This window comes from Mesocricetus auratus, unplaced genomic scaffold, assembly GCF_017639785.1.
Source record: "Mesocricetus auratus isolate SY011 unplaced genomic scaffold, BCM_Maur_2.0 Super-Scaffold_100027, whole genome shotgun sequence".
Lineage (NCBI taxonomy): Eukaryota > Metazoa > Chordata > Mammalia > Rodentia > Cricetidae > Mesocricetus > Mesocricetus auratus.
In genome coordinates this window covers 9,847,783-9,875,441 of record NW_024429208.1, presented here as the reverse complement: position 1 = coordinate 9,875,441, position 27,659 = coordinate 9,847,783, and the positions used below count along the sequence as shown (strand labels likewise).

General features: G+C 51.7%; 1 protein-coding gene across 2 annotated transcripts; it reads right to left on the bottom strand.

Moving 5' to 3' along the window:
• Positions 1 to 309: 309 nt before the first annotated feature.
• Col6a2 (collagen type VI alpha 2 chain) lies at positions 310 to 27,659 on the bottom strand. Of its 2 annotated transcripts, none has more exon segments than NM_001281549.1 (28): positions 310 to 1,360; positions 7,396 to 7,434; positions 7,529 to 7,981; positions 8,143 to 8,295; positions 8,443 to 8,488; positions 8,953 to 8,988; positions 9,162 to 9,224; positions 9,876 to 9,938; positions 10,289 to 10,324; positions 10,695 to 10,745; positions 11,232 to 11,294; positions 11,740 to 11,802; positions 12,075 to 12,137; positions 12,627 to 12,689; positions 13,184 to 13,273; positions 13,432 to 13,494; positions 14,082 to 14,144; positions 14,573 to 14,626; positions 15,041 to 15,085; positions 15,174 to 15,200; positions 15,402 to 15,428; positions 15,701 to 15,745; positions 15,849 to 15,902; positions 17,218 to 17,283; positions 17,995 to 18,015; positions 18,223 to 18,821; positions 18,947 to 19,095; positions 27,503 to 27,561. In NM_001281549.1, coding segments are annotated over 27 exon segments (3,081 nt in total). In that variant the 5' UTR covers positions 19,083 to 19,095; positions 27,503 to 27,561; the 3' UTR covers positions 310 to 761.

The window sequence follows — 27,659 nt, the reverse complement described above, 5'->3', positions numbered from 1 at the left end:
AGCACCTTGCCCCGACTGGGGACTAAGAGGCGGCTCACAATCCCAGGGTGGCAATTTTGGCTGAGCACACTCTGCCAAGGGTGGAATCCGTGTTGAGGCTTTGCTGAATACTCACTAGGGACGGTGTAGATGTCAGCGTCTTTGGAAGTCCCTGCCCCATGAGGGTAGGGCAAGCGGGCAGGGAGTCAGGGGGTGATGGATCTGATGGGCATGGATAGGATCCCCTTAGTGTCAGGTGGAGGCCCAGGGTACTAGACGCCTGGGGTAAGGCCTGGTGGGGCACAGACACTGGGGATCTGGCAGCAGCAGGGAGGTTCAAAACCTTTATTGGGACATTGGTGTGTGACACGGGGCTTTCAGGTCTGATCTGATATAGGAAATAATGGGCAGAGAAGGACAGCATCCTGGGCAGGACTGTGCAGGCCTGCAGATAGCCTTCAGAAGGGAATGTGGGGCCCATGAAGAGGAGAGGGAAGTGGAGGGGGGAGACTGCGGGAGACGGAGTGGGAGGACTCTGGGGTCCTCCAGTGCTTGTGGGCAAGGTGCGGGTGCGACAGAGAGGCGGGAGGGGACGCCAAGGGAGCTGAGGGTAGCAAGGGGCCTTGGGTCCAGAGTCTTCCTGTTCTGGGTCTTGGGAGAAGGGCTTTCACTCTGCAGAAGACTCAAGTGTTCAGTCCAGCAGGGACTGCAGGGCCGGGGTCCAGTTAGCACCACAGAGGGGAGATGGACGCGGGATGATGGGTGGGCATGGCGGGCACGCGCTAACAGATCCAGCGGATGAACCTGTCGAAGAAGCTGGGCTGGGCCAGACTGTCGAAGTCTTTCTCCCGGAAGATGGCCGCCCTGTCACCCAGGCTGATCTTGGTGAGCACATCCATGTCCACGTCGCTGCCCACCGCGACCACGGTGGGCACCACGTTCTGCTTGCGCATGGAGTGCACCGACTCCTCCAGGCTGTCATTGCCCGTGACACCATCCGTGAGGAAGACAAAGGAGAGCTCTGCGTGACGCCGCGCCCCACCCCGTGCGCCCCGCACCACGTTGTTGATGGCATGCACGATGCCTGCACCCACGTGAGAAAAGGAATTGAGGTAGGTGGTCCTTTCCAGTGCCTCATGGATGGTGGTCAAGTTGTAGGTCAGTGGGAAGACCACTTCCTGCTGATTCTGGCTGCCGAACTGCAACAGGGCCATGCGGGCGTTGAGGGCATCGTCATCCTTTCGCGCCAGAGTCAGGCGCCGAGACACCTCCTCCACGAAGCGCCGTGCCTTGTGGAAGTTCTGCTCACCCAACCGCTCCGAGCCATCCAGCAGGAAGACAATGTCCACAGGCCGCTGTGTGCACTGGGCCACATATAGCTCTGCGGGGAAGATGTAAGGTGGGCCCCGGGCGGGCAAGGGGGTGGCCAGCCCGAGAGTCACCCCATCTCTGCATACACCCTGCACCCTGGATCCTAGATCATGGGACTTTGGGGCTTCACCCATAGCCGCCAATGGAGGCCTCAGCAGAGTAGTCCCAGGTGATTGACTCTGGATCCTTTGGGAGTAGTCTACTGTTCCCTGGGACTTCCTCTTAAATGGCCCCAAACTAGAGGACTAGAGATCTGAGTAGAGGCCAGAAGACCCATGTTTTGTCACCAAGCATGGTCTCAGCCTCAACCAGCCACCTCTGGGGCTCTCACTAGCCCCCGAACCCAAACTCAGTCCAAGACGTAGTTATTCACATAAAGTCATTCTGTGGTGGGAGGCAGGACAGAGCCTTTGGGCCTGACTCCCTCTCCCAGGGGCCACTTCTGAGTCACCTAGTCTGTCTGAGCCACTTATCACCCAGAAAGAGGAAGGGCTCATGTGTCCGGGGTCTCATTGTGGCTTTGGTATGCTGCTAGGGTATGGCTGTAGGAGTCCAGGTGGGCCCTTGGTGACCACGCTGCCACCAAGAGATGCCTTCCTCTGGTGGATGGTCATTGACCCTTACTCATGGAACTATGGAAGCTGAGGCCACGCTCCACACTACCACACAGGTGCCAGAGACCACAGGCAAGGGCCTGATTACCTATTCACCAGACATCTATCTAGGCTCTCCTGAGATGAAGATGAGTTCATGCTTGTTGCCATGGTCCAGTCATTTGGGACCCCAAGGAATCACATTAAGAACAGCCAGACTCCAGTGGTATATGACCAAGGGTGCTGAGGCAGGAGGATCCAGCTGCCAGAGTGCTTGACCCCGCTTCCCTCCCCCCCAGTGGTGTGTGAGGCTCCATCCCTGTGTGTACTAGCCCAACTTGGCATTTGATCACAACAATGCATTAAGTTACAGGTTTCATCTTTTTTTTTTATACCATGTTTAGCATGACTCACTCGAGGCTGAGCCGTGAATGAGGGAGTGCCTGCAGACAGGCAGGGTGCTTCTTACAGAGCTTACTAGTCACATACCTTATTCTGCCATCCCTGGAATCTGCTCAGAATGTCTAGAAAGTTTTTTTTTGGGGGGGGCGACACAACTGGACTTCCTAGCTCCTTGTAACAGACAGGCACCCCCACAGTTATTACCTCAAACTCAGAGGTAGACATACAGTAGGGGCTGCTGAATTGGGCCCATTCCCTTAATACTAACATCTACAGGGCCTGGGGGAGATCAAAAAAGGCTGGTGAAGGTCCATTTGTAATCGGGAGTTTGGGGACTCAGGAGTCCTCTGTGTTCCATTTCTGTGGGGTTCCTTCTTCTCCCTGTGACCTCTCAGCAGGGAGAGGGTGTCACCTTCCCAGGTGGATAGGTCTTACCCTGGGCTAGAGGGGAACAGATAGGGACAAGGACATCAGTCCAGCCTAATGAGGTCCCTTGAGCTCAGTCAGAATACTCCAGGTTCATGAGCTTGCGAGTGACTTTGCAGAGGGCCCCTTGCCACTCCCCACACTGGGAGAGGGTGCCTTTATGGTTCTTAGCCACTTGACTGAGGGTATCAAAAGCCCTTCCTGTCAGATACTCCCATGATGTCTGCATGTATCCAGAGACCTGTCTGGGAACACACTGACAGTCAGCTCTGGGACTTTGATCTACTGAGCATGGCGTGGCGGTAGCTGAGGTCCATTAAGGCCCTTGTCACATTCTATGGTTGCTGTGAACTATAAACACATACCTGACGCCAAACATGAAGCCCAAACAGAAGCAGAAAAGGGGGGACCTCCCCAAGCATTCAGATAGAACCCCACCCCAATCTATGCTCCCAAACACAGGATAGCTCATCTAGACTGAGGTGGTATGCTCATCCGAAAGATTCCCAGAAGCTTACATCTCAAGACCCTTAAGATACTGCCCGTTACAGATGTGAGCCTCTAGGATTTAAGGTGGGCCTTCAGTCCCATTGCTGATGTCCTTGTGAAAAAGAGGAGGGGGGAGGGGACACGGCACAAAGGTAAGAAGCAGGGGAAGACGGAAGTGATACTGGAGTAGAGTGCCCACAAGCCACTCCAGCTCTACTAGAGGCTGGAGGAAGTAGGAGAGACCCTCCAGAGAGAGGATTCTCCAGATACAGGATTCTGGCCTCCGGCCTCGGGACTAGGAGGGCAGGTCCCCGCTGCCTAAGGCCTCAGCTTGTGGCGGCAGCCTGGGAAGCTGTAAGAAGTGCGGGGTTAGCTCTGGCTAGCTGCTCATGGTGGACCCGAGGCTTTAGCAGACTGCCAGTGCGGTCTCTGGGTCCCCTGTGATATCCCTGTGCACCAGCTTAAAGGTGTCAATAAACAGCTGCATCCAGTCCTGCCGCTCGACCCCTGTGGAGAACTTGGCCCTCTCGGCGGTGTAGACCATCACAGCTACCAGCTGGGAGTAGGCAGCTGGGTTCTGAGTGAACTCCGTGGTGTTTAGCAACTGCTGGATCAGGGGGATGGTCTTGGGGAAGGTGGGGTCCGGACCCTCTTCCGTGCGGAGGAAGGTGACCGGTGGCTTGCTGCCAGGCCATGGTTCATCTGCAAGGGAGTGTCCAGAGAAGACTTTAGGGGCTCCGGTGGGTGTGGCTGGCCTCCAGCCCTCCTTAGGCCTCTGACTACAGACAGTAGTTAGGATCAGAGAGACTGAGCCAGGGAGACAAGTAGGAGTAGGAGATGCAGCAGGTGGTAGGGTCTGTCCTAGGCAGGAGGCTGAGAGCAAGCACCACAGCCAAGGAGACATAGTAGCATAGTAGCAGTTTGGGGATATCCACAGAGCTCTAGGGAAACTCAGCATGGAACATTAGTGCCCAAGCCCAGCTGAGAGATGTGCACAGATGCTGTAATCATCTCCGGTTCAGTGCTACGGCTCTACATCCCTAGGAAGAGCCAGCTCCGGAAAGTGCCCGCAGACAGAAACACACGCTAACATTTTGTCCCAGATGTGATCTGCTGCTATCCCAGGACCTGTCTTAGAGGGTCTGAGATAGTGGTACAGACACCAAGGTTGCGCAAGACCCCTGGTTCCTCCCTCCCTCCCCCGTCACCCCCCCCCCCATCACCCTCTTCTCCCCCTAGCTCCTCTTCTCTTTTTTGCGTCTAGGTCTACCTCTTACCCTCCCTCTCTGCTTCTGTCCCTTTCTCCCTCCCTTCTCTTTGTGCCTCTATTTCTTTGTCTCTCTATTCCTCCCTCTCTCCTTTTTTGTATCTTTCTCTCTCTGCCTCTTTACCCTCCCCCTTTCTGGCTTCCAGTGCCTGCTGGAGCAGAAGGTATGACTCAGTGGATGTCATGGCCAAACTCACTCCCATTTCTCTGGTAATCAAGGAGGCACGAGGACACCCAGATGTGTCCAACACAGCAGATGTCTCTAACACAGAACCAGGCCCCAGGACCTTGGACCTCCCTGGGGGCACTCCCTTCTCTAGAGGATCTTGTTTCTTTTCTCCACAACCAGTGTTCAGGTCTCGCTGCAGTCTTTGATACTATGGCCATTACTAACTTTCTTCCTGCAGTTTTGAGCCTCTCAGGCACTCTGCGCAGGCCCTAATGATTGACACCAACTCTGGCCTGAGGCAGGCTTCTGGGTGGACAGGGATGGCTATCTGGCTCAGAGGATCTGGGCTAGGTCAGAGTTGGAAGTATTCTTAACATCGTATCCACATCAGAAATGCTCACAAGGGTGCTCACCCAGGATCCCAGTCTTAAAGACACTGTCTAAGGTCACTGGGTCCCCAGACACCACATCTAATTTACCTTGAAATTTTGTATAGCAGTAAATACAAATATGCCTTGTAAGGTCAGTATAAGGGGGTTAGGGAGCTGGGGAAGGTGGAGGGGACTTGTAAGGAGTACTGCTTTGTGGGGTCCTAAGACCTCAGTGAGGCTGAGGTTCCCATTTCCTCCTGATCTTGCCACCTTCCAGAGCTGGGGTGCCCACAGGTGGGAACTGCCTGACCCTGGGCCCCCATCCTGGAACCACTGCACCCTATCACCCAGTGTCACCCTATATAGGCCAGATACAGATGTCACCAGACAGGAAGATGCAGAGAGGCAGCTCTTTGAACACAGAGGCGAAATCTCCTCCCTAAGACACCGGCCGATCAAATTCAGCAGGCAAAACGGAGGCAGACCAAGAGCAAGGCTGTGCTTGAGAGAGCAAGGCTCAGTCAACAACAGAAGATCAACACGACTAACCATTGCTTTCACAGCTAAAGAAGCCTCACGAGGTGTCGCCAACAGAGCAAGCATGTGACAAGATTCAATACCTTCCTTTCCCGATGACAAAGCTTAACAACTAAAAGCTACCCCGTAAAGACAGCCACAGAAACCCACAGCTGATGTCACACGTTTGGAGTAGAAGCTCGGACATTTCCAACTGTGATCAGGAGCAAGACTCGGGGAATCAAGGTCAGAGCCATCTGTGGCCCTGGCCTCCTCTACACAAACCTCCCTTAATACGTCCTGTAACACTACTGTGCTACAGTCTGATACCATTACCCACCAAAGGCGCCAGGAGCCAGGGTTCGGGGTCTCACTGCAGACGTGGCCGCCAGCCTTTGACAGATAACCAGGACTGGCAACCTGAGGCCAGCACTCTAGCTTCCCCCAGTCTTCCCCAGATAACTTCGCTGGGTGGCTGAGGCCAAGGCGTGCCCTGAGAGTGTGTTCTTGGTAAGGACCCCTGAACAGTGTGAGACCCTGACTCCCACTCCACAGGGTCCCTTCCGTTAGTGGTCTCACAGCCTGTGCACATGCTTAGTGGGCCACTTTGTCTTTGGGAAGGACCCAGGAACAGCCGAGAGTTTGCAGGGAGATGCAGATGCATAGTTCAGGCTACAAGGACTAGTATCTGTGGCCCATCTCCACGGCAGCCCCACCATGCAAAACTGCCCCCACTACTTGATGCTCCTGGGAGGGGCAGGGCTTGCAGAGGGGACTGCATGGTTCCTAAGGTCCCAGGACATCTACCTGAGGGTCTTGCCCAGTCACTCTGTAGCAGAGGCATTGTCAGGGTCTCAGCATAGCAGGGATGCCTCTAACCCTTCCTTGGGAGTAGCAGCTCTGGTTCCAGCCACAAAGGCCACAAAGGTAGCCACAGGGTTAGAAGCAAAGCCAATCCACTACTGCTGGTAGGTATCAGTGTGCTTGCCCCAGATATCACACACTAGTCATTCTGTGTGGTGATATCTTTCTTGCACAAATAAAGCCTGCCTGGGGGTCAGAGAACGGAGCTTGCCACTAGCTAGCCATAGAGGTTTTGGAGGTCTGTACAGACAGACAGGAAAGTGATGTAGCTGGGCAGAAACTTGCCGCTAGCTAACCACAGAGGTCTGTACAGACAGACAGGAAGTGACGTAGCTAGGCAGAAACAGGATATAAGCAGGGACAAAGAAGAAATCACGCTCTTCTCTGCTGAGATGCTTAGGAGGTAAGGTGTGCTGTGGCTTGCTCCTTCTCTCTGATCTCTCAGCATTTCCCTCTGTATCTGCCTCTGACCTTTTATTATCTACATCAATTAAGAACTCCTTTTATAATTCTGCCCATCAATTTTAGGGTTGTGTCTTTTGACAAGAGCTTGTCAGGCCCTGGCATATGGACAGCTTTAGTTATGACGGCCCAGGACCAAGAAGAGAGCCCCCAGTGTTAGGGAGACTACGGACTCTTGGATGAGACTATGTTGAAATGCCTTTTTGATTAGTGTCCAAGAGCCAAGCACAGCCAGGCCAGTAGTCTCTGCCCAGATGGTACTCCGCAGGGGCTCAGGACGACACTACATGCTCCTAGAAGCCAGTCCTCATCCTGAGCCCCTGACTCTACCATGCCAGGGGTGAACTTCAAGGGTTTTTCTTAAGGAAGCACCTCCACAGTGGCACACCCTTGAGGCTGCACAATTCCTTGTAGCATCCCTGGCTATTAGAACAAGAAGGGGTTGCTCTGCTTGTCTGGGGTTAGGATTTCAGGCACCCATGTTACCTGTTTGGCAGGGAAGTTCTGGACACACGATCTGGGGGTCTAGAAGAGAGAAGAGACCAGGTCTTTATTAGCACCTACTGGGCCCTCAGTGGTCACCTACTAGTCTGCCAGGGGTAAAGGTCTCACCACTCACCTGGGCAAAGGACATCTTCCATGTCATCGATGAACTTCTCGGCCACCAGGTCAGAGAAGAGTGTCATGTTGCGCACCTGCTGAGGCTTGTCGCAGGCGATGGAGTAGAGGTTCTCACTCTCATGCGTCTCATGGAACATGTCACCGATGCCGATGGCCGTCACAGTGACATCTCGATCACACAGTGCCCGAAGATTGAGGTCATCATCTCGGGGGTCATGGCGCCCATCTGTGATGACCACTGCGAACACCCGGGTCTTCTGGCGCCGGCTCTCTTTGATGAGCTGATTGTAGGCAAACTTGAGGGCAGAGGGTGTCCAGGTGCCACCAGCAATCCACTCGAGGTTTTTGACAGCCTCCTTGAAACTGGACAGGGAGTTGACTCGTTCGTCGTCTAGCCGGATGGCTTCAAAGGTGCCTTCGTGGCTGTACTGCACCACACCCACACGTGTGCCTACAAGGGTGCAACAGTGTGAACAGTGTCTACCTTGCCTGCTTTCCCACTCTGGTGACCGTGACCTGGCCACCTTGAGTGAAATCCCGGGCAGAGAAAAGATGCTGGTTAGAGGTAGGGTTCTGGCTTCTGCCTCAGGGCCCTTCATGGTTTTCACTGACCTGTCTCGGACTTGGGATCCTTGGCAATGGCACCCAGCCTGTTGACCACATTGATGACGAAGTTCTTCTCCAAGGTGAAGTTGGTGTAGCCAATACTCTCAGAGCTATCAATGACGAAGACCACATCCAGAGCACCACAACGCTTCTCACAGTCTGGAAGTGTGTGTGTGGGGATGACAGGGTTAGTGAGTGTGAAGGCCCTTGGGGCGCAGGGCCGGGGATACTACGAGCGATCCCTTCCCCACACACGCCATCCCTCCTGCAGCCACGCACACATCCTGATGCACTGTGCCAACTCACCGCAGCACCCACAGGTTTCCCTCACATAGGTCATGACGTCACATTCCTGCAACACAACCCCAGTGGGTCTATTCAGGCAGGGAGCACCTACTGTTGCCTGAGGGCTCCCATAGGAGTCCCTAACCCCATGACTACTGGTGACCACGACATGTGGAGTAGAGGTACACACATCTCACATCTCCAACTTTGCCCTCTGACCTTACCCACGCCAACTCCCCCCACTGAGCCCTATCCTCTGGTCTTGTTCTTGCCAACCTGACCACTGCTGACTTTTGCCCTTTGAACTTACACCCACCAAACTTGACACATCTTCTGACCTTGTCTCTGCCAACCTCAAACCTGTTGGCTTTGACCTCTGCACATGTGCCTCTGACTCTGCCCTCTGAGCTTCTCCTCTGACTTTGCTCTTGCCAACCCCCTGTACTCGACGCTCTTGGTCTTTGCTTTTTAGAAGACAGAAGGACACTTATGAACAAGGATACTGATGATTCCATGCTATGTGACACCTACCGTGAGACCAGGGTCTCCAGGAGGGCCGGGTTCTCCCTGGAGGACAAGGGCAACATTGAGAGGTGAGGCTGCTGGGTCCAAGTTGCTCCTGGTACCACCACCCAGTGCTTATCAACCCATGGGCCCACTAAAGGCAGAACCAGGATGCTCCAGGTACTTCAGTCTGGCTGGCCCAGGAGCTATGGGCCAAAGGGATAGAGATGGCTTACCTCAGGTCCTGGGACTCCTCTTGGCCCCCGAGGGCCAGGTTCACCAGGGGGACCAGGATCAGCCTGAGGAGGAACAGGGAAGTAGGCTCAATATGGCCATAGGAGGTCTCTTTGCCCCATAGGAGTATAGATTCCCCTGTCAATGGCCTCTTCTGGGATACAGTGGGTAAGAAGGACGACTCTATCACCCACTTCATCCTGACTCTGACGTAGCCCCAGGAATGTCCTAAGCTGCCACTCTCAGGGCCTGGTAGGCAAGAGAGCATAGAAGGCCACTAAGGAACTCAAATATAGGGCTGGGACAACTCCTGCTGATAAATCCCATGGTCCTCTATCTACTCTGTGTGCCCAGCGTACGTACCCATCCATTACCTGTCCACCCATCCACCATCCCTGCACTGAACTGCCAGTCCCAGCCATCTGCCATTCATCCTTATTTGTGCTGTCTTGCCCTTACTGTTCCTCATGACTCCACATGTCCATCTAGACACCAATGGCTCTAGGGACACGGAAGTGAAGACGATAAGGGCCGGGCTTGTGCCATTGAACCAATAGGAGGTGCTGGCTGAGGATGGATGAAGACCACAAGAGGCCTCTGAGTCTGACCATTCCCTTCAAGAGCTTGGTGAAGGGCAGGTGGGTGTTTTCTTGGGAATCTTAGGCCCTCCTCATGCGGCTAGCCCACTGCCCTGGGCATAGGATGGTGACACTCACTGGCTCGCCCTTGTCTCCCTTCCTTCCGGGTGCTCCTTTCAGACCAAAGTCTCCTCGGCCTCCCTGTGACACGGGACACATGTTAGTTGTGGGCAATGGGTGGCATACACACTCCCACCCCCACAGTACAAGACCTTCTACAGACTTCCAGGAACTCAGAGGTGACACAGAAGCCATACACGGAGTTCAGCATCTGTTAAGGATGCTGGGAATTTTCAGGAGGAGCCCTGGCTTTTGTTTGGAAAAGGACCCCATGTTGTGTCCTTTAACCAACACTTAAAGCCCAGCCAGGGCCTATGTAGCTTGTCCTGAGCCAAGGACATGACCAAAAGATAGTCTCACAGTGGACATGGCATGCAGGACTTCCATAACCCCACCAGGAAAAGACTAATTGGGACAAGATCCCCAAGTACCTCAGGGCCTGGTGGGCCGGGTTCTCCTTTTTCACCCTGTGAAGAAAGAAAAGGTCTGACAGGTTACTCAGTCATAGACCCCAAGTCTAACTACAGAAAGAGAAGCCCACCAACCCTTGGAGTTGAGCTCACCCCTTATGACTTCTGGGATATCAGAATTATTTAGGAGCTCACACACTTCAGGTAATGGCCGCAGAGCCCACACATGCTGAGCCATGCTGACCCAATCCTGGGCTATGTCTGACCCTGGGCATCTCCTGGTACTGGCTGGATCTGCCTTTGCACCAAGTGGCAGGTGGCCCCAGTCCCCTCCCTATTTCTAGTCCCACATAGAGGGAACCACAGAAGCCTTGGGGCCCAACCCGCCGGGTTTTCCTGGGAGTTTTTATCTCATGCCATGACTCACAGGGGTCCCTCGGGGTCCTGGGTAGCTGAATCCAGGTCTTCCAGGGTCTCCCTGAAGGGGAAGGTTGAGTTAGTTGAAATGACTGATGAGGAGGTAGTGTCCGAATAGTGCAGAGAGGGCCAGGATATTTTGTGTAGGGTGGGAAGGCAGGCTGTGAGCCTCGCCATGCTCGTACATCTCTGGACTGAAGTGAGTGCCATTGAGGTTCCAGGTAACTCAGGGGCCGGGGCACACACTAGAGAGGTCATTGGGACCATGCAGTACCCATATGGCTGTCCATCCCTCAGGACCCTGCCATCTTTTCAGGCAGGCCATTGCTGGGGAGGGCAGAAGACAGGCTGCATGGTCTCCTACCGCTCTCCATGCTCAGAGGCTGGGTCTCTGCCCTGGCCAGTCTCACTAGGAGCTGGGAATAGGAGGCTCAATGGAGGCTTCTCTCCTGCTCCAGGGCCAAGCTTCTTGCAACCTTCCTGTTGGGTACCTCCACAGGCAATTGCTTTGGACCCCATCCCATATTGCCAGGAGGAAGGGACGTACCTTGGGACCTGGCTGTCCTGAATCTCCACGGGGTCCAGCATCACCAGGGTCACCTCTAGATCCCTGCGGGCAGGAGAGGAGACAGAGGTGGCCTTGTCACCTGAAATGGTGATGACCTAACCTGCTTTGACCAGCTCGGAGAAGACGGTAGGTCTTGGCATCAGGGCCACCACCTTGCCTGGGATTAGGGGCTGGGATGAGTTGGGGAGTAGGTAATTGATGGTTTCTAGAGTAGGTAGGGGAGTGGGAAGGGGGTCTGGGGCAGAATGGTGAGTGGGTGGAGGAAGGTGGAGTGGGAGATCAAGGGGGCAGCATGAGGGGTGGATGGGGGCAAGGGGCAGGGTGGGGAGCTGATGAAGGTTTGGGGGAGGGTAGAGTAGGGAGTCATGGGGCAAGACAGGGAACAGGTGGAGGGTTGAAGCGGGATTGAGAACAGTGTTCGGAGTGGGTGGAGTCTGGGGGCAGGATGCTGTCACGGTCTCAGTGCTCCTACTGTCCTGATACCAACCTGTTTTCCCGGCTCCCCAAGAGCCCCCTGGGGGCCTCTGGGTCCAGGCAGACCTCTGTCTCCCTGCAAAGAAACGAGGTGAGGGTAAGATGGCGAGGTCCTGTGGTCTAAGTGCACCTCAGGGTCCTGACGTCAACCCTGTGGTTTAGGGTGAGGTCAAGCTGCCCTCATCCACTCACTGACCAGTGGTAGTCTCCCTTGACTGGATCTGTGAGAAGGCTAAGTGGGGGCAGGAAGGTTATTGGGCACAGTTTCCTCCAGCCTGGCCTCTGCCACCTCCTGTCCTGGGGACAGTACCATTCAGTCTGGTATCTGCCGCCCCCTGCCCTGCGTACCTTGGCTCCTTTGCTGCCAATTTCTCCAGCCAGGCCTCGAGGCCCCTCAGGACCAGGGTCTCCCTGAGAGAAGACAGGTCTGGTCAGGTTTTAGCCAAAGAGTGATTTTGATGCCCCTTCTCCAGAGGCAGTATTGGGGGAATGTGAGGATGGGGTTATAGGAACAAGTCATCAATTCACTGGGACAAAGACGCTGGTGTGAGGTTGGGATGGTAGCGTCCTTCCTCCTGACATCTTGTCATCCCCACAGACCAACTGCCTCTGTCCCGCCGAGGCCACTCTGGGGGTGAGGGACCCATAACCAGCTTAGAGGAAAGCTCCTTCACCATCATCCTTGAGATGGGTAGCACCCTTCCAGAAGCCCCAGGGACAGCTGGGAGTAGGAGCTCACCTGTCTGATTTTTACTTTCTCAGACAATGCAGGGACCAAATCCCCCTCAGTGGTTAGACCTCTGAGTTTTGCTCTCCCAATGGATGGGGATGGGGGTCAACCCCTCAGCTTTATGGGGAGATTCCAGAGCAGACCCCTTGGCTCCTTACAGAGCAACTTACCTTCTCTCCCTTTGGGCCATCAGTTCCCGGGCCACCCTTGGTTCCAGGATCTCCCCTGCGTCCCTGTAGAGAATGAGGATGAATGAAACTGCTAAGAGGGCCACATGGGCCACATGTAGTCCTCTTCTCCCTAGGACACTGGGGCCCTGGGCCTGGTATTCCCTCCCAGTGATGTCGGCCTGGGTATCTATGTTCATGGCTCTATCTTCATACTGCTACTATGTCAGTTTTGTCCCAGTCAGAGAGTCGGGACTCGGTGTGTGGGTACTCCTGGCCAGGCTGTAAGTCCTGGGCAGTGCCTGGGATGAGGCTCGGACATTCAGCATGGTCATTCCTGACCACTCCCTGTCTCTTCTAAGGATCAGCCCTGGGATGGGGCCCCTATGCCAAGCTCAGCTTCAGAGGTCCCTTTTGAAGGAACAATAGTGAACGGGCTGACTGTCCTCAGTCAATGCCATTTGTCAATGGCCCTTCCTCAACCTTGCTGCCCAGAGTCATGCCACAGAGGAGCCTGACTCAGGTGAGAGGCTTAGGGTCTGTAGGTGGGGTAAACTCACCGGCTCTCCTTTTGGTCCACGGGGGCCAGGGCCTCCCTTGCCTCCTTTCACCCCTGGACTTCCAGGAGCTCCGTTGTTGCCTTGATATCCCTGTGCGGGGCAGGGACAATTCAGCATGGCTGAGGAATGCGCAGGAGCTAGTGCGTGATGGCCCCCTTAGCCATTCCTTGCCATCCCTCCCCACACGTGAGGGCACAGAACAGTGTGGATGACATCCGGCCAGGAGAGTGAGCAGGCCAGAGACTCACCTTGCTCCCCTTGTCTCCAGGATCTCCTGGTGGTCCCCTGCGTCCTGGGCGGCCAGAGTCCCCCTGAAGAGTTGGGGTGATATCAGCTTTTTTTCAAGGACAGATATGTACTGGGCAGTGAGGCAGGACCACATTCTTGGGGCACTCAGGATGCCAGGCATAAGGGGGGGGAAGACCTCGCCTTGGTGCCCAAAAGACCAACCCATGAACCCAGTCTGTTGCCCCGCTGAGGAAGGGGACCTATTCGAGGCCCTCGTGGCAGTGGGATTGCTAGGCAGGCTCAGGGGAGGAAGCAGGTAGAAGGGACATGGTCTGGGCTGCTAGGGAAAGACTGCCTAGCCCATGTCTAAAGGTCCAGGGTTACCAAGAGCAAGGGGTCACCAGGCTTCAGTGACTAGAGGCCCTTCAGGGTCTCTGCCAGTTTGGAAGGTGGGGGTGGGCAAGCTGTGCTACATGTGACCATGTGACCCTGCCCTTGAATAGTGAAATTGAGGAGCTAGGCTTCACACCCTGATGTGAGTTGGCCTATCCACTCATCCTGTATGAGCTGGGCTGTGCCCTCATCCTGTATGAGCTGACACAGGGAGCCCTGAGGCAGGGACTTCTGTGATGGCAGCCTGTTCTAGAGCTATATCTAGCCAAGTCCTTACCTTGGCACCTTGGTCTCCTTGCTCGCCTGGGCTTCCGGCTTCTCCAGGGTATCCATCGGGGCCCTGAGGGAGGTGGGAAGGATTCCTGCTGAGTGCTACCAAGGATGAACTATGCTTCCCATAAGCCAAGAACACCAACACAGAGCCGGGCCCCGGGAGCTGCTGCTCACTCGGGCTATGAGGTTCCTGGCTTAACAGGAGCCACGCCTAAGACTGCCCTTGACGGCCATCAAAGTTTCAGAACTTCCCAGCCTAGGACCATGAGCTCCACCTGGCCTGGAAACCATATATGTCTAGGGGTTGGCTCATAGGCTCCTGAGGGTTTGGGTTGTGACCCCAAGACTAGCAAAGTTCCAGACTGAGATAAATGCCAAGCAGGGAGAGGATGGGCAGAAGAGAGAATCCAAAGACTTGCTTCCAGCCTAGCCTGGTAGCCATGTGCCCTGTATGATGTTTACGTGATAGACAGTGAGGACGGTGAAGTTACTCACCCGACTTCCTGGGTCTCCCTTGCAGCCAGGAGGCCCAATGCGGCCCAGTTTGCCCTGAAAGAAAAAGTAGGAATATCAGAGTGTAGATCTGGGGTCTATGCACATCAGTGATGGCACCACTCAGGGCCTTGTATGACAGGCTGCTGCACCCTAGCCAGGGCACAGGAAGGTGAGGTGAGGTGATTCACATTTTGCTTCATTCTGTCTCCATGGAGACAGAATCCCAGGACCAGGCCGGGTGCATGGGTGTGGAATGTTCTCACCATGCACACACGTGGTCTCTCTCTCTCTCTCTCTCTCTCTCTCTCTCTCTCTCTCTCTCTCTCTCTCTCTCTCTCTCTCTCTCATTCTGTGTCTGTGAGTGATTGGGGTGTGTGTGTATATGTTCATATGTATCTGTGTGAATAGATTAATGTGTCTGGAGGGGGAGGCAGTGGCTGGCAGTGGGGGTGGGGCTGGTGACTCTACCTTCTGTCCATCAGTTCCATTCTTGCCAGCTAGGCCGGGGGCTCCCTGGAGAAGAAAGAAAAGGGACTGGTTAGTCCCAATCCTTGTCCACTCCGAGCAGCGTGGCAGGGCACACCCCTCCCTGCAGGCTTACCTTCCGACCGTCTGATCCAAATTCACCCTGTGCAGGAGGCAAGCAAAGTGTTAGCTGAGCTTCCAAGCTTCTCAGACACTGTTGTCTTTGGGGTGCAAATGAAGACCCCCTCAGCCCTAACATGAGGCCAGAACTAAGACCTAGGCCAGAACGCAGGTCTGCCTCCAGGAGCTGACAGGCTCCTTGCTGTCAGTGGCTCTCTATGTCTTGTGTGGCATCATGACTTACCTTCTCTCCCTTGAAGCCAGGCACACCCTAAGGGCGGAAGGAAGAGACAATGCATTACCAAGGGCATGTTGGCTGCGTCATGCCTGGAAATCACATGTGGGTCTTGAACACATGCTCAATAGAGGAGGGGTCAGGCTGGACACATCATTTTGGAGTGACCTTCAGACTGTAGAGGCATTTCTCTTCTTTGGCAACAGGGGCTGGGCTGTGGACATCCCTGGGGACAGGGTGGGGAACTGCCCCAAATTAACCTTCCTCTGCTTCCCTTCCCCCATCCTAGCCCCAGGTAGGGAACTTGCCTTGGGTCCTGGGAATCCAATGGGGCCTTCGATGCCAGGGTCTCCCTGTGAAGAAGAAACGAAGAACCTTGGGTGTGATCCCAGCCCTGGGTGCAGGGAGAGTGGTTGGGGGTCATGCCAGGGGCCAGAGGCTATGTGGGGACCTTACCTGTCGTCCCTTCTGTCCAGGCTCTCCTGGCTCGCCCATGTTGCCCTTGGCGCCCTAAAAGTAGAGGATAGTGAAAAGGGTAAATTGAGGCAAGGGAACCCTGTCACCTCCTGGGAGAGGTGGTATGGCAAGAGCTGTTGGGCCTTCTCTAGGTGGGACTATCTTGGAATAGGGCCAGCTGCCCCGAGAGTCCCAGTGGCCCCCACCACGCTCTTGCTGACTGTCTGAGATTTGTTAGACAACCCTCCAAGAAGCCACACTGCAAATGGGGCAGAGCAGCTTCTCAGCTGGGGACACTAGCTAGGCTTGGAACCTTTGTACCATAGCCCAGACCACAGCTCTCCATAGGCCAGCATGGGACACATGAGGACATTAATTCCTCTTGAATGGGATAGGCATAGATTGGAAGAACTAGAAGGATCAGGGCTTCAGAAAACCACACAAAATCAGACTTCCAGGGATCTGAAGTTTTAACTTTACATACATAATAGATGTAGCAACTTATTACTATCCCTTCACTTTAAATGCAAAGGGACAGAGAAGAAGGAAAAACAAGTCAAAAGGTAGAGAGGAGGAGGAGGCCAGGCAGAGCAAGCGGTCGGAACCCTGTGTGTCACAGCTATGCTCAGCTCTGAAATCCCTATGGTATCCACCTCCGGGGGCCTGGATCACAGCTCTGCTGTGGGAGTGACAAGGTGGCCCTGGGGCAAATTCATTCCCAGCTATAGCAGGGTGCGCGTGGCTTGTGGCCAGGACTGGAAGAAGCCAGGTCAGAGAGTGGCTGGTGCAGGAGGTATCTCAGCCAGCTACCCACTGCTGTAGAAGCTCTCACTGTACTTGCAAAGAGCACGAGGGCGCTTAACTTCCTCTCCAAGCCACTGCGTGTGACTGGCGTCATCTCAACCTCTTCCCACCCTCCTGCCTTCTGACACACGCACTGTCAGTTTCAGACGCTGAGGTAGTGAAGCTGGAAGGGATTCATTTTATACAGCTCTGTTGTTAGAAAAAAAATGCCAGGTGACCATTCAAAGCAGAGTTCTCAAGGTTAGTCTAGAATCAAATAAATCTCCAGAGGACACCTCTCGGCAATCAGCAATTATGTCACTGACAGCAGGGTACCTGTGTGTTATCTCCCCACATGAGCATGCTTGCTTATTTTGGAAATGTGTTTTAGGTGGCATATCTTAAAATTTAAAAAAAATATTTCCTACTTTTCTCAAAATAACCATTTAAAAGGAAATGGATAAAATCTGAAGCTTAGGTGCTCCAAGTTTGGAAGTGCCATCTACAGTCAGCTGGCCTTCAGTGTGGAATTCTGGCAGGTCACGGGCTTCCTGGAGCATGGGCCATGGGTTCTTGGGCCTCTTACCTTCTGTCCTCTGTAGCCCTTGGGTCCATGGGGTCCAGGAATCTCCAGGCAGCTCACCTTGTAGCACTGAAATGAGGTGGACAGACAGCAGGTCAGGAAGGTGGGACTGGAGACAGACATAACCTTGAACTTCCAGAGGAAGTCTCCAAACACCCATACAGACAAGCAGAGCTGAGTGGGGGACCAGACACACAGGGTACTACACAGGTGGGGGCCAGTGCTTAGTCAAATCATCTAGCCAGGTTTTGGCTAAGCAGGTCTGAGGTAAACAATGACAGACAGTAACAAGGACCAAAGAGCTCTGGTCATAGCTAGGCACCATCTGTATACGGGGACTGATTTGCCTTTTTAAAAAAATAGCTGCTCTAGGATGATGTGTCTCCATAAAAGAAGTAGAGCAGGACTCTGGGTACCCAGGGCTGTAGGACCCCAAGATAAGTACATGGCTTCCAGTCTGGGTTGGATAAAGGCCCCAGTCTGGGACATGACTCAGCTTTTCCAGAAGTCATGTGTTTGAGTTCCAGCCCCCAGGGGACTAAGCAGATTGGGTTTGATTGGGGATGGACGAGGGCTTCATGCAGATTTAAGAGTATCAGGTCGCTTTATGCAGGCTTAAGAATATCAGGCCCAACAGAGCAGGAGGACATCAGTTCTTTACTGCTCTGGTCTGCTCAAGGCCCTGGGGAACCAGGAGTGTGGCGTTGTTCCTCTGCTGGCTCAGCAGTCTTGGTTGCCAACAGGTAGCATAGGCTGGGCTGTAGTGACAGGGCCACTCACCTCTCCATAGGCTTCATGTTTCTGCAGAAAAGACAGAGAGCCGGATTAGCCTGAGCCTGGGGACATGTGTGACGCTTCCCGAGTCTGGGTGAGGATGGTGGATATGGAAGACTTAACCCTGACCTCCCTCAACTGCCTTACTCACAGAGGGATACGCTCAACTCTAACTGCTACCACACCGGTGAGTGGACAATATCCCCAGTCTCTACCCCAGTCACAGCCGCTCACCATGACCTTGATGATACGGTTGATGGTGTCCTGGTCAATCTCAGTGGAGTCAGGCCTCATGGTGGCATAGTTGTTGCGGTAGAGCTCATGTGGGGTGTTAGCGATGTCCCGAAGGCCTTGCTCATTTAGGTTCCTGTTAGGGGCCACAGCAAAGAGCCGGATGCCCTCCTCACGGGCGCGCTCAGCCTGCATTTTGATGCCCCCACACGGACTGCCTGTGACGTGGCCGTCGGTGATGACCACAGCAAAGTTGACCACCCCTCGGCCTACATGCTGCCGGATCTGCTGTGTCATGTTGGCCAGGGCGCAGTCAGTAAAGGTGCCTCTGCGGAAGGAGCGGATGCTTTGGAGGCTCTTGGTGAAGGAGGCCCGGTCGCTGCCTGGTGGGCTGAATACCTCCACCTGGTCCGAGAAGTGCAGACCACCGTAACGCCAGCTCAGGGCCACCTGGTCCAGGTAGAATTCATTCTGCAGCTGGCTGATGAACTGAGGTACGAACTGTTGCATATGATAGAGCAGGCTGTCCGTGGGGGACTGCATGGCCACGCTCTCCGAGGTGTCTAACACGAAGTACACGTTGACCGGGCAATCCGCCTTCTCTGGAGTGGGGGAGGGCGACAACATTAAACCCATCAGGGCTTGCAAAGTGGGGGCTTACATGAGCCCAGCCGCACCCTATGGAATACCACTTCTCTCCCAGAACTCCAGAGCCCCACGCAGGTACCTGGACAGTTGTTGTTCCTGTCAGTGGTAGAGATGTCGGGTGAGATGACTTCCTGCTGCTGAGCATGGAGGACTCCCAAGAGCCCCCCCAGCAGGAACACAGAAAAAGAACCCCGAAGCATCTTCACAGTACTCATGGGCCCTGATGTCCTGCAATAAAAGCAGGGATCATTACAGACACCCCCACCAATACAACGCTGCCCTCCCAGGATGGGATGCACATGGCTGGTAATTCCTTGAGGAACCAGGGACCTCCATGACCCACGTTGTTGCCCCAACCAGCAAGAGAGCTGTGCCTCTCCAACTCTTGGTTGGCTGCAGGGCTCAGTTCTAGGCTGGATTTAGACATTCAGCCCTTTCCTGCTCTCTGGGGCCAGAGTACACACAGATGGGTCTGCTTGAGTGGAAACACCAGGGAGCAGTGTCTCTTCACACATCCCACTCCAGGGCCTGCATGGGAACAGGAGGAGGGAGAAACATGCCTACTTCACTCAGTGGGCGGGTCCTAATATCAGTGTAGGATGCTGGGCGTATCCCTCTCCCTATAGCCTGATCCCCTGTCACATGGGCATTGGTATGGACTGAGCGGGGTCAGAGCTAGTCAGACACAGTGACTTTTAGTATGATTTCCACTAGGTGCCAGCAGGCTGAGGGCAGCCCTTTCCCCACCGTGAATGCAGCAAGACCACTAGGGAAGAAGCAACACAGACTCTGAGGCAGGGGTGGGTGTGTCCCTGAACTTGTTATCTGGGAAATTTCTTCAATCAGAGAAACTACTCCAGATTTCAGATGTTACATTATTTTAGTTTATAAATTAGTAGAATAAGTGAACAGCATACTAATGGAATGTACCAAGTATTACACACATACTTTTAATCCCAGCATTTGGGAGCCATGAGCTCAAGACCAGCTAGTCTACATAGCAGGATCCTATCTCAAAAAAAAAAAAATGAAATAGACTATACATGAGTGAGGTAGTTAGAATGTAATTGGCACCCATAAGATCATAGGGTGTGACACTATTAGGAGGCGTGGCTTTGCTGGAATAGGTGTGGCCTTGTTGGAGGAAGTGTGTCACTGTGGGGGTGGGTTTTGAGGTCTCCTATGCTCAAGCTACTCCCAGTGACACAGTCCTCTTCCTGTTGCCATTGAGTCAAGATGTAGAACTCTCAGCTCCTTCTCCAGCACCATGTCTGCCTGCACACCACCATGTTCCACCATGATGACAATGAACTACTTCTGAAATTGTAAGGCACCCCAATGAAATATTTCCTTCATAAGCATGGCTGTGGTCATGGTGTCTCCACAGCAATTAGAAACCCCAACTAAGACAATATGCAACTGTTGATAGAGATGGTAAGAACAGACAGGAGACACAGAATAGGTCGTGGGAGTAAAAATGAGCATAATAGTAACTGAAAAGACAGGTGGCCTTAGGAGAAACAAAGAAATGACAGAGGGACCTTGTGTTGAGGATCATGAAAGCCCGTCATCACCAGGAACACAGAATTAATTAGGCACATTCAAGTGAAGTGCACCAGTTGGGAAATCTAGCTTGTAATGAGAATTCTAAAACTATCCACATAGGAACAAAACAAAAACAAACAGAAGGGCAAAAACAAACTCTAGGAAACATCTAAAGGAAAAAAATTCATTGGCAGTTATATAGACAGCCATAACTGTCCCAGAATAACCCCTGACTTTCACCTCCTGGTATTCCTATGCTTCTGTAGCCTTCTCACATCAAGTCACTGCTGGACAATGAAATGACGGTGTGCAGCTTCTAAGATGAGGTATGTGTTTGTGCGCCCAGCACACGGGAGATGGAGGCAGGAGGACTGAGGGCTCGAGACAAGCTTGAGAAATGTAAAAAGGTTCCATCTCATAAACCAGAATGAAAACCACAAACATTTTGATGGACTGTTACTAGGTAGGCATGGTCTTAGAACTTCATGTCTCCTGGATGAACTGAGCCTCCCCCATCAATATGGAACATCCTTCTTTGTCTCTTGGATATTTTTAAAATTTAAGGTCTGTTTTTGAATGCCCCTTTCTGATCCATCACTACTTTTTCTCTTTAGATCTAAAGTGAGACTCTTGTAGAGGACATGAGACTGTTTTGTTTTTTCTAAGTCCATCCTGCCAATCTCTGTTTCTTAACTGCATTATTAATCCAGTTTCATTAAAAGTAATTACTGACAAAGGGTGGCCTCTATCTTTGCATTCGTTCTCTCTATATCTTACACATCTGTGTCCCTATCTTTTTGTAAAACTGTCTACATTTGTGCTTAGTTGATTTTTAGTCATGAAATGTTTATATACTCTTTTCATTTCTTTGGTATTTGTTTACTCTTCCCAGGTGGTTACCAGGGAGACTGAATCTCTCTTCCTAAAATTGAAACTGTTTGAATCTGTACCTCTTTAATGACATAAATAGTCTCTTCCTTTAATATCTCTATGCCGATTCCTTTCAGCCACCAGTGTCATTAAACTCCATCCTGGGGCTGGAGAGATGGCTCGGTGTTAGGAAGGTGTACTGCGCTTGCAAGATGACCCAAGGTTAGCTCCCAGCATCCATGTTGGGTGGCTCACAACTTCCTGTAATTCCAAATGCAGGGGACCTGATGCTCTTTTCTGGCCTCCAGCACTCACATGCACATCCCCAACACACACACACACACACACACACACACACACACACACACACACACATTTAGAAACTCTTTGGTACCTTAAGGGAATTGGCTCCAGGATATGTAATTATGTATATCCTCCTTATATGCTTGAAATCATCTCTAGACTGCTGTTAATGCCAAGCACAATGGAAATTCTATATAAACATTTGTTATACGACATTTTAAAGACACTGACAGGGAGTAAAAGGTCTGTAAATATTCAGTACAAAAAATTTATTTTCAATCTGTGATTGGATTTAGAGATATGGAAAAAGTGAATAAGAAGGCTGACCATGTTTCATTTCAAAAATAACTAATATATATTTAAGTTTTTATTTTATGTGGATGGTTATTTTGCAAGCATGTATGTATGTGTGCCACACGTGTTCCTGGTACCTAAGGAGTCCAGAAGAGGATGTCCAATCCCCTGCAACTGGACAACGGGAGTTACATATTGTAATGAGCTGCCGTGTGGTGCTGGGAATGGAATCGGGGTTCTCTGGAAGAGCAGCCAGTGCTTTTAACCACTGAGCCATCTCTCCATCCCTATAACTAACATTTTAATACATACACTAGTTTCTTAAATCATATAGCAAAGAGACTTTGAAATTACAAATAAAAATTGTAATACTAGCTCTTAAACTAATAATTGTTTTCTTTAAAATGTATTAGCTTTTAAAACCAAGTAGAAACAAAGACGGGAGCTACCCTCCATTGCTACAATAACACTAGCTTTTAACAGTTGCCCACACATTTTCCTTTCCTGAGACATTTATGATTTCTTATGGCTTTTAATTGTTGTCCATCATCCTTCGTACTAGCCTTCAGGCTTTTCCTTAGCATTCTTCTCAGGGTAAAGAAAGTGATGACGTCCATTTCTCTCTTACTTTGAAGCACAGTTTTGTTAGATGCAGGCTTCTTGGCTGATAGTGTTTTACCTCCAGAACTTTGACTACGTTTACCCTCTGCCTCTGGACTCGAACTTTGATAAGAAATCTGCCAGTAAACTTATCAAGGCTCCTTTGTATGTGACAAGTCATTTTTTTTTCTTTTTCTCTGCTTTCAAGATTTCGTCTTTGGAGTTAAACTTTGACGGGTCTTAGTGTAGGCCTCTCTGAGTTCATTCTGCTTGGAGTTTAAGCTTCTTGGATGGTAATATTCATGTCATTTATCAGATCTGTGAGGTCTCCCCCCCCCGATACTATTTCTTCAATCCTCTCCTCCCTTTTCTCTCTCCTTGTATGACAATCCTTCTGTGCTTATGTTCATCCTGATGATGCCCCACAGGCCCCTTTGACTTTGTTCACTTTTCTCAAGAATTCTCTTTCCATGGGCTTGACAACTCCCTTGTTCTGTCTGCAAGTTCACTGATTCTCTCTTCCAACGGCTCAAATATGCCTCTGACTCTCTCTAGTAAAATTTGTCATTTCAATTCTGTACTTTTCAGGTCTGTTTAGCTTACTTCTAGAGTTTTCTGACTCTTTATTGACATTTTCATCCGTTCGTACATCATTTGCCAACTTTCTCTATGTCCTACATTAGTTCTTTAAGCACTTTAAAAATGGCTGTTCTAATGTCTTTGTCTAGTATATCCACCACTGAGTTGTTTTCACACATAGGCTCTATTGACTTATTTCTTCCCCTTACTAGTCAAGCACTCTACCACTGAGTCATATGCCTGCCCTTCTTCCTTGGTATATCTACTGACCCGACAACTGTTTTTATCTCCCAGTGCAATTCTCATGACTTCCGGATGAGGCGTCACTCTTTCATGTTCCTTGTGACAGTTTGCTGAAAACTGGAGATTTGGGTCTAATAGTGGAGTAACTCTGGAACTCAGGGTCTTTTCCTCCCTGATGAATGCAGGTTTTAATTTGTGTTGTTTATGGCTCAGGCTGCCTCTGTGACAAGAGTCAACCTGAGTAAAATGTGAGGCCTTCTCGGGCTCCTTCTGATCCCTCCCACCTCCTTGGGCACATGCGGCAACTTTCTAGTTTCCTCTGGTCATGTCACAGCTTTTTAGTGTATGGCTCTGAAGTGGGAACAGAGAAAAACGAAGTGGGGAATAAAGTTTCATTCCTTAAGTATTCGGGAAGCTGCTTCATCCACAGGGGAAGAGAATTGCAGCCATGGGAGATACAACAATGCCCATGCCAATAGCTTTGCCAAGACAGACACCCTAACATGCATCTTCCTAAGTCCCAGGGAAGTGAAGTTAGATATTAGTTACAAGGGGAAATGGGGGAAAATCACACAATTGTAGTAAATGTAAATATCATGCTCTTAAAACTACCCACAGATTTAAAAAAATACAATGGTATTGTGGAATATTAGTTTGGGATGTGTTACATTCATTTTCGCTGTGGAGTATTTGTTTAAGGATGTAAAGATGTGTTGCATTCTTTTGTGTTACATTTGTTTAACTCTGTAAAGCTGTGTTATTTTGCTTGTCTAAAACACCTGATTGGACTGGGCAGTGGTAGCGCACGCCTTTAATCGCAGCACTCAGGAGGCAGAGGCAGGAGGATCTCTGTGACTTCGAGACCAGCCTGGTCTACAAGAGCTAGATCCAGGACAGGCTTCAAAGCCAAAGAGAAACCCTGTCTCGAACAACCAAAAATGAAAAATAAAAAAATTTGAAACACCTGATTGATCTAATAAAGAGCTGAACAGCCAATAGCTAGGCAGGAGAGGGATAGGCAGGGCTGCCAGGCAGAGAGAATAAGAGAAGACAGAAGAGGGAGGAGTGAAAAAAGGAGGAGAAAGGAACCAGGGACCAGCCACACAGCCAGCTACAGGATAAAGGAATATAGAATATATAAAGGTAAAAGCCCAGAGGCAAAAGATAGAGGGGATAATTTAAGAAAAGCTGGCTGGAAACAAGCCAAGCTAAGGCGGGGCATTCATGAGTAAGAGTAAGTCTCTGTGTGTGATTTACTTGGGAGCTGGGTGGCAGGCACCCAAAGACCAAAGAGGAAAAAAAAATCCAACTACTCAAGGGAAGCAAGAACACACTTAAAATGAAGAAAAACCAATAAAAATTTCTGAAACGTACACAGCAGAAACGACGCTTAAAGGGGAGGCACACGGAAGAGTTTATACCAACGCTGAGAGAGAGCTCACATCAACAGCCCACCTTACGTTTTAAGGAGACGGGAAAGGGACGATAAAGCAAATCCATGACCAGCAGAGCAGAGGAAAAACAATATACATAGTAGGAAAAAAAGTGGAGGAAGTCAGTGAAACCAAATCTGGCTCTTAGAAAACACCAACAAAATTGACAAACATTTTGCTAGATCAACAAAAACTTTTTGGAGAAAATTCAAATTAATTATAGATGAGAGTGGAAGTAGGTAGGCAGTTCTATTCATCTATTTAACATTAAAAACAGCTACAGAGCAGGATTGGGGGTGTGGCTCAGTGGTAGAGCACTTGCTTAGCATGTACAACGTCCTAGGTTTGAGCCCTAGTGTGTACATGTGATTCTCTCTCTCTCTCTCTCTCTCTCTCTCTCTCTCTCTCTCTCTCTCTCTCTCTCTCTCTCTCTGTCTCCTTCATTCCCTCAATGAAACCAACCAGTCAGAAAATGACAGGCAGTGAGGCTATGAAGCAATATGAAGCATTAGCAACGTCTCAAAAAATGATAAACAGAACTGCCAAACCAAACTCTTCATTTCTGGGTATGTCTTCATGCATTCAAAGTATGTATACAGAGATTCAGTCCTGCACTTCCCTCCCCAGGGTCTCACCACAATCCGAATAGTTAAAAAAGAAAAGGACATCTGTCAGGAACACGGGGAAACTGTGACCAGGCAAATCACAATAAACCTACAAATGGCCAGTGATAGGTAATGTTGCACAATTGAGGCAGAGAAAACTCACAGCAAGGCATTGCACACCAAGACAGGCAGATCAGCAGAGACCAGAGGACACAAATTCTGCTCTACTTCTCTCGTGGGTATCTGACAAGTGGATCTAAACACCCCTAGAACTGAGCTCCGTATTCCCTGATCATGTCACCGATTATGTCACTATCTGCCACACGGACTAGGAAGCTACCCCATGTCTAGCTAGTGTTTGTGCTTTGGATCTCCAGTGGGTCTGTCTGCATCCATGGGGATGCTGTCCATAGTATGGTCCATTCCAGTGTTGAGGGCAGAGGCTGGGTTCCCAGGTCTGCTCATGTGCAGCACCCCACAATCCCTGTCTATTTGTGGGGGTTCCCTAGAGTCCTAGACTTTTCATGAATGAGCAAAAGGAGATACAGCAAGGCTGACATTCAAGTGTGGCATTGTGTAAAAGGAAAAACCAAAAAACTGCAGCAACCATCTGCATTCTAGAAATCACGCCATCCTCACATCTTAACCCAGTGCTTTGGGCTGTGAACAGTCTGTCTACACTATGCCCCCAGACACCCCAGACTCCCTGCTAGCTGAGACCGGTAGGCGATTCTAAGTGGGACCTTATTCTGAGGTCAGAGAGCAGAACCATCTCGGGGGGGAGGGGGTGGGGGAGGGGGTGGCTGGTGTCCCTCACCAGGGTTTGTGAAAATTCCCAGTCCCTTTATCCTGGATTGTGAGAGTCTGACCAGAAAGCCCCCAATGCCCACAGTTTCCCAGGCCCTGCTGAGAGGCCCTTCCAAAGCAGAGCTGCCTGGATGTGCTGGCAAATCACTGCTGGACAGGAAGGAACCCACCCTCCAGCAGACAAACTGCCCAAGTGGCAGCAGCCTCGCATGCTTCTTCCAAAGTCTGTGCCTGACACCATTTCATTAGATATAGAATTTCACTGTCCCTAAGACTGGTGCACAGCCCTCAGAATGGACGCTCTGCACCCCCAGACTCAGCCCCTCTGGCCTGGTCTGGGGTACTTGATATCATCCGTTCCCTGGGACTCTAGGTCCAAACCTAGCCCCTGGCCCCATCTCTCCGGAGTCTCTAAGGGACCCCTTTTCCTTTTTTTTTTTTTTTTTTTCTTGCTAAGTGTGTGCTGGCCTCAAAGCCAGAACTATTTAATTGAAAAAAAAACCTAGTAAGTTAATCTGGACCTTAAATATCCCCTTTAGGTACCTGGTCCCTCTATGGCACTGGTTCTATGTCCTCAGGTAAGCATGGGGATAGTAGCCCCTGAACACCCAGGCTTCATGAGGGCTGTTTTGTGTTGCTGTCTCTAGGAGGTGTCTCTATGGTTGTCCTCTGTACTCTGGGTGTGCCCTAGGGAGACCCAGGGGGTAGGATGGAATCGGGAGTGACAGGTATTATTAACTCAGGTCCACTCTCATCTTAGGGTCCCCCAACTCCCACATCTCTACCTAAGCTCAGAGGAAGTTCAGCCAGAGGGTTGGTGTCTCCTTGAGAGCACCTGGCTTGCCCACCCCTAGAGCAGCCTGGAAGTCCATGTGAGGAGCGAATTCAGGTGGCTGGTACTTTCCCCACGAGTAAATACCCTTCTCTGGGGCCTGCAGAGAGGCCAGCAGGACCTGTGTCCAAGTCCAAGTCACACCATGTCTTCCCACTGAGGCAATTTAGGTTCCTTAACCCTTCGCAGATGCCCTCCAGGCCAGAGCTAACTCAGACCTGCTAGAAATGGCCATGGGTCTGACCAGATGCCAGACACTCTGTGGACTGGGGAAGTAGAGGGAGCCTGGGCCATCAGTGGTCAGTAGAAAGCTGTGAGTTCAGACTAAGAGGAAGCCTGCACCCCAACCAGGCTACGTGTACAGACACCTAGGGGCCAGGTGGATACTAGAACCCGGGACTGGACAGTCGGTTTGGGTACAACTGTGACCCCTGAGAACTCCGTCCTTCCTTAGACCCCTGAGGTGCAGCCCCTGAGCCCTGTTCCTCCTCTCCTGGCCAGGCTGGACCCCACAGGGAGCTTACCTGGCTTAGCACTTCCAAGGACAGGCTGTCTGGGCACTTCCGAGGAGAGGCCCGGTCCTGCCGGCCCGAGATGCGGGCGCCGAGTGGGTAGGAGGGAGGGGACCCGGGGGCGGCCCGGGACGGAGCGGGAGGGGACCAAGCCAGAGGCCTCCCACTT

Coding starts and splice junctions, on each gene's coding strand:
- Col6a2 (XM_021227453.2), bottom strand. CDS start 19,082: ATGAGTACTGTGAAGATGCTTCGGGGTTCTTTTTCTGTGTTCCTGCTG. Junction 15,086..15,173: donor TTGGATCAGACGGTCGGAAG/GTAAGCCTGCAG, acceptor TTTCTTCTCCAG/GGAGCCCCCGGCCTAGCTGG. Junction 12,690..13,183: donor GTGGACCAAAAGGAGAGCCG/GTGAGTTTACCC, acceptor CATTCTCTACAG/GGACGCAGGGGAGATCCTGG.